Raw genomic sequence first — 6,242 nt, 5'->3', positions numbered from 1 at the left:
TCCCTCAATCCTGCTGTCTTGTAGATAATATGAAACCCATTCCACACCAATGTCATCTAGAGGTGTTTGAGAAAACCTGCATATATGGTATGGCAGGCTCTATCACAGCTCTGGTCCTGGAGAAGTCATTCTCACTTTAAGCCACCTCCCCCAGCAGGCTCACCTGCTGAGGCCCATAACTAAGGGGGAGGAAATACCCTATATTCTTCTCTGGCTCCCTCACCATAACCAACTGACCCTGCACAGAAGCTGGTATATCATCCCACCTGACCTTAAGGCAGACTGTACCATGCCCACCCTTGGGACATTGCCTGGGCCTCCTTAATAGAAGTGGAAACATGACTGATTACTCAAGTGTGGCCTTGGAGACCTCTGGGGCTCCCTGAGCCAATTACAATTAACTGACTGGTTCTCCAGGATCTGTCTGTTATTCTCAGTTCTATTTATCTCTCCTACCCTACCCAATCCAAAGTGACCCATTCAGGTCATTAAAAAACACAACTTTTTATATGGCTTGTGAAAATCTCTGTTAGTATATTCCTCATAGTTTCCCTACTTTGAGCCAAATCTAACTAGCCTATCCATCATATCATTTTCCATGTCTCACATAACCCAACCAAGGTAACCATTATCCAAATATCTTCTTTCCATGGAATTTTAGACTTAAGTTCATTATCATGAATGTGGATTGTTTGTTCAATGAAAATCTGATGTTTTGTATTGCTCTCATACAGCTTCTATTTCAAAATTACTAGTTATTATTTTATACTATGGTTTTGCCCACAACAAAGCTAAAAATTAAAGATACTGATTTTTGTTATCACTGTGTGTCAACTTGAACATCTAGGTGAAAAGTTGACAGGCAGCCCAGTGCTATGCTAGAAAGCTTCTGGGGAAATGTAAAGTCTACCAGTAGTTCACAGGAGATAATGCTAAGCCTGTCCTAGTTGAACAGATCTCCCCAGAACACATGGTACATAGGAAATAAAGTCACAGATCGTTTGTCCAGCCTAGGGCTCAGCCTGTTAGCAGCTAATGGAAACAAGGAGTCACAGTGTTAGCCTGTGGCCTGTCAGATCTGAGGATCCAGCTCAACAAGCAGGCATACCAGGTCAGAATGCAGCCCTCAGGCCTGAGCCAGCCTGAGCATCACAAGCCAGCCCTGCCAAGACCATCAAGACCATCAGGGCAAGTGTGATGTGCAGCGGCCTTGTGTCAGCAAGGTACCCCAGGATGACGATGGTTTGAGGGGTGGTGTCTCCTATCCATACTGCTGTCCCCGATAACTACATGATCAGTAGAAGTGATGAGATCTGTTGGTACTTTACTGTACTTGGCTAATATTTCTCTTTAAATATCCCACTAGAAGCTGGGTGGTGGGGCACACGCCTTTAATCCCAGCACTCGGGAGGCAGAGACAGGTGGGTCTCTGTGAGTTGGAGACCAGCCTGGTCTACAAGAGCAGGTTCTAGGACAGCCTCCAAAGCCACAGAGAAACCCTGTCTCAAAAAAAAAAAAAATCCCACTAGATGTTCAACATCAACTTAAACTTATTTGAAATCGATGACAGTAGGTCTTCAGATCCTGCCCACTCACTGTAAAAACATTTCATTACATACTGGTAAACTTTGAACATCTCACTAATATGTAGAAGCATCTGTAAGAACTATACAGATATCACTTAAAGAGCTAGACAAAAACTCCACATGAGTGAGAAAAGGCACTCCCAGACGCCTTAAGGTTGTTGGGTAAAAATTCCAATAAGAAGAATGGGCTACTTTTCTTGAGTCGTTGTCCAGGGGAGGTCCTTGAGGCCCCATAGTTGTGACACTATTGATGATGGAGTTAGAGGATGCTAGATGTACAATGTACATCTTTAGTGCTGAAGATATCATATGGTATGGCTATCAGACATGGGAAATACTGCTAGAACTAAACTGGTAGCTCCTTCCCTTTTATCTGCCTTTTGTAGTGCTAGAAGACACCACATTGGCTTCTAGAGGAAAATTATCACCACCCAGTTCCACTCAATTATGGACCCTATGCACGGCATTACCAATATGCCAGGCAAGCTGTGTACACTGATGTAATAGTGGCACAAGTATTATGTGTGAATTGCTTTTCAGTTGAATTTGATGTCAATTCCTCAGCAATGACCTCAAATGGCACTATAAGCCAGAAGGGGGAGGTCAGAGGTTCCAGTGAGGAAGCTAGTGCTATTATTCTCTTAAGTGACTATAAAGCAACTGCCAAATTACCTTCTAAGTGTGTGTGTGTGTGTGTGTGTGTGTGTGTGTGTGGATCATTACTACTGTTAACCTCAATTGTTCATGGAGGGAGACTCTTTTTGTAAAAGTTACTTTTATATGAAGTACAAAGCAGATTCACAACTGCCCATACTTCTGAGATGAAGTGACTGTTGCTCTTAGATAGTGGCCCAATACTAAGGTGTAGATGGAGAAAAACTGTCAGACATCTGTATCACCCCCGTAAGGTTCATGGGCAGTTAGAGAAGAGTGCAGAAAGAATGTAAGCGCTAAAAGAGGAGGTATAGTCCTCTTTAGTTCTTTCCTCTGCATTGAAACTTTTCTCCTTGAAGGTACAGGGGGTTCCTTAAGGCTCAGAAGGTAAAGGAAAGTAACAAGTCTCAAGAAGTTCCTGAAACTAACAAGATTTACAGCAGTCTCCCCAAAGATTACACAAGCAGAGACGACTTCTAGGGAGAAGAGACTGTTTGACTGGCTGAGACACCTGCAAGTTGGAAAGGGAAGTTCAGAAAGATAGCTTTCCTGAGTCATCACCTATGCTGGGGTGGGCCTTTTGGTAATGCAGCCACCTTTGAGCCATCCACACTCCTGTAAGTAACCTCATAAATTCACTGGTTTGCTAAACTAGAGCTGGGTGAAATACTTCTTTGGTTTGTCATGGTTGCTCTATCTTAGGTTAGAAGATGTTTGTGCACATCTACCAGGAAAATTTACAAAACACCTTTGGAAATGAGAACTGTATTTGTGTATCAACCAAAGATTACAACAAATTACAAATATAACAAAATTTGAAGAGCTGAAAATGACATTGTGTGCAAAATGAGTTACAAACATAAGCAAAATTAGTGGGAAATTATTATAATAAAGCATGATTCAGTTAATACAAAATGTATTGTGATTACAAAAGTCTATCAACAAAGATACCTGCATTTTTAAAACATAAAATCACCATTTAAATACATGGAAATAAATGATACTGAGAGAAGTCTGGTGGTAAATTAAAACAGAGATGAAGGGAAGTGAAATGGGGACCCCAAATCAACTTTCACATGTCTGGACAAATGATAAACAGTAGCCTCTTCTTTGTTTCTGTTTAATTTCCATTACAAATTTTCTTACAAATATAGATTTTATTCTATATGAAATTTTGCATCACTACATAAATGATAGAGTTCTTTGCATTTTTTCCTCTTAGTTTATTGTTTTTATAAAACTTTTCCCTTTTCTGGAATGTTGCCAGTTGGCATAACAGATACTCACGGTTCCGCTAAGAGATTTTTCTTGACTAGCTGAGCTGCGGTGTGTGTAATAAATGATTTGGCCTTGTTCTCCAAGAGGCTAAATGAACCCATGTCTGAAACTCACATGCTACATTTCTTATTCTAAGCAAAGAATGATAAGAACTAACATAAGAGGCCTTCAAAAAAGACCCTGAGTTATGACTGAAGCCATATCGAGTCAGTCATAATTGACACATTAGGAAAATGAGGTGATATTGAGGCCCCAATTAGACCTGATGCTCCACATCCATGCAAATGCAGGTGGCCCTATGTGGACACACTGAGTTATAAATTTTTTAAAAGGCATGAAGTTGGGAGAGAAAAGTGGTGTTGAGGGAAAGGGCAGAAAGTGGAAGGAGGAACCGTGGGTGGATTTGATCAAAATGCAGCATGTGAATGTATGGGTGTGAAATTAAAATGAAGATACAAAATGGCTAGAAAATCAGAGTGAACTCATGCCCTCTGCCTTGGGTCACAGTGTCCCCTGTTTGACACAACACAGGGAATCTGACTCTGAATGTTGCAATTCACAATTAAAAATCCTCTGACACTCAGACTTGCCAAGAACTAATCCCGTCCCCACACGTGCTTATGGGGCACTCTTCCATGCCCAGAACCCAGCCCATTTCCACAAGTGCTCACAATAAACCTCTCCCAATCTCCTTCTATGGGGTTTGTGTCTGAATGTACATTTATCCTGCTGAGCAGTGATGACAGACAGTAACCCAGAGAGCAAGTCCCAACTCCAACTTCTCAACAAGGACAGCAGTAGGGTCCCAATGCCTCGTGGGGCAGTTTTGTTTTGTTTTAAATTTTATTATGTTTATTATTTTAGTGTACAAACACCACACACACACATGCATGCACATACGCGCACACACACACACACACACACACACACACACACACACACACACACACCCTGTATGGAGGTCATAGGACTTGACTATCTCCTTCCACCATGTGGAATTCAGGCATCACACTCAGATCCTCTGGCTTTGCAGCAGGTGCCTTTATCTGATGAGCCATTTTGCCAGCCCAGGACAGTTTTTGGTTTTGTTTTTCTAATTTTATGCACTTTGAGAGTCTCATTAATGTACAAAATTAATTGTAATGTCTCTGACACCCAACTCCCCTCTCCCACTGAAACCCTCTAGACTCACAGCACATAAAATGTTTTATTGATCAGCTTTTCCTTTCTACCCTGTGGCTGTCCCTCTCCCTAGTACCTTCCACAGAGCCGCCTTCACATCCTTGTTCCTCAGGGTATAAATCAGAGGGTTGAGCATGGGGGTGATGATAGTATAGAAAAGAGCAACAAACTTCCCCTCACTCTCAGAATAGCTGCCCTTGGGCTGTAAGTATGTGTAGATGGCTGAGCCGTAAAACAGAGAAACCACCAGAAGGTGGGACCCACATGTCCCAAAGGCTTTTCTGCGTCCAGCAATTGACTTGATCTTCAACACTGCCCTGGCAATCTGTACATAGGAGCCTAGAATGAGCATGGCTGGAAAAGCAACAATCACCACTCTGGCCACAAACATCTTGGCCTCTGTTCCTCCTGTGTCCTCACAGGCCAACTTCAGGAGAACAGGCATCTCACAAAAGAAGTGATTCAGTCGATAGCCACAGAGGGGCATGGCCATCATGAGGCTTGTCTGGATCAGAGAGTTCATGAGGCCACCCACCCAGGAGACAATAGCCAATGTCTGGCAGAGAAAGGGGTTCATGATGGTTGTGTAGTACAGAGGACGACACACAGCAGCATAGCGGTCAAAGGCCATCACCACCAGGAGCAAACTCTCTGTGGAGCCCAGAGCCAGAGATATGAGCAGCTGGGCCACACACCCACCATAGCTGATGGTCCTGTCAAGTCCATGAAGGTTGATCAGGAGCTGGGGCACAGTGCTGGTGGTGTAGCAGAGGTCCAGGAAGGAGAGATTGGAGAGGAAGAAGTACATGGGAGTGTGTAATCGAAGGTCCATTCGGGAGAGAGCAATGATGGCCGTGTTGCCAAAGAGAGTTAAGGAGTAGAAAATCAAAATGTAAATAAAGAAGATGAGTTCTAGTTGAGGCCAGTCTGAGAAGCCCACCAAGAGGAAGCCTCCTCCCAAGCTGGTGTTGAAGCTTCCCATAGCCTTGGACATGAACAAGTACCAGAAGGTAAATCAGTGCATCCTGTGGAAAACAAGGTTGATGCAGTGTTTACAGGGTTCCTTAAGGTCTCCTGTATCATGAGTTTTGTTATCTGTTCTGCTCTTCAGCTGATGCCCCTCCAGACTTCTAGTCTTACTCTTTTCTACTTTAGGCAGAATACCTCTGGATTAGGAATGATATCATCTGTGTTTGAACCATGTCTCTGCTGCCTCTTTGTTTCTAGACTCGCTAGGCCTCTAGGTCCTGTTCTCATTACAATGAGATTCAGTCCTACCTAGTACCATGGAAATTGCCTTAAAATGGTGTGAAATCAGTTGTGGCAAAGGCACAGAGTTATAGCACGTGCCACAAAGTGAGGATTGGAGTTGAGACTTCCCCCAACATCCACAGAACCCCCTCCTCTGCTCAGAAACATCAGTAGGTATCAGACTCAAACACGTCTTCTTTATTGTAAGACCACATCATCAATTGGGCCAGCATGAAGACAGTATCTGGCCTCTCATCCAATAACTTCATCACTGGCTTGGACATAGAGGTG

At 43.2% G+C, this 6,242-nt stretch overlaps 1 protein-coding gene across 1 annotated transcript; it reads right to left on the bottom strand.

The window, feature by feature from the left end:
* Positions 1–4,746: 4,746 nt before the first annotated feature.
* LOC100770828 (olfactory receptor 10-like) lies at positions 4,747–5,682 on the bottom strand. The gene has a single exon (XM_027426235.2). The coding sequence runs from the start codon at positions 5,680–5,682 to the stop codon at positions 4,747–4,749; it is 936 nt and encodes a 311-aa protein (XP_027282036.2).
* Between the last annotated feature and the right edge of the window lie 560 nt (positions 5,683–6,242).

This window comes from Cricetulus griseus, chromosome 7 (genome assembly GCF_003668045.3).
Source record: "Cricetulus griseus strain 17A/GY chromosome 7, alternate assembly CriGri-PICRH-1.0, whole genome shotgun sequence".
Classification (NCBI taxonomy): domain Eukaryota; kingdom Metazoa; phylum Chordata; class Mammalia; order Rodentia; family Cricetidae; genus Cricetulus; species Cricetulus griseus.
The sequence above is the reverse complement of the archived record's forward strand: the minus strand, read 5'-3'. Positions and strand labels throughout refer to the sequence as shown.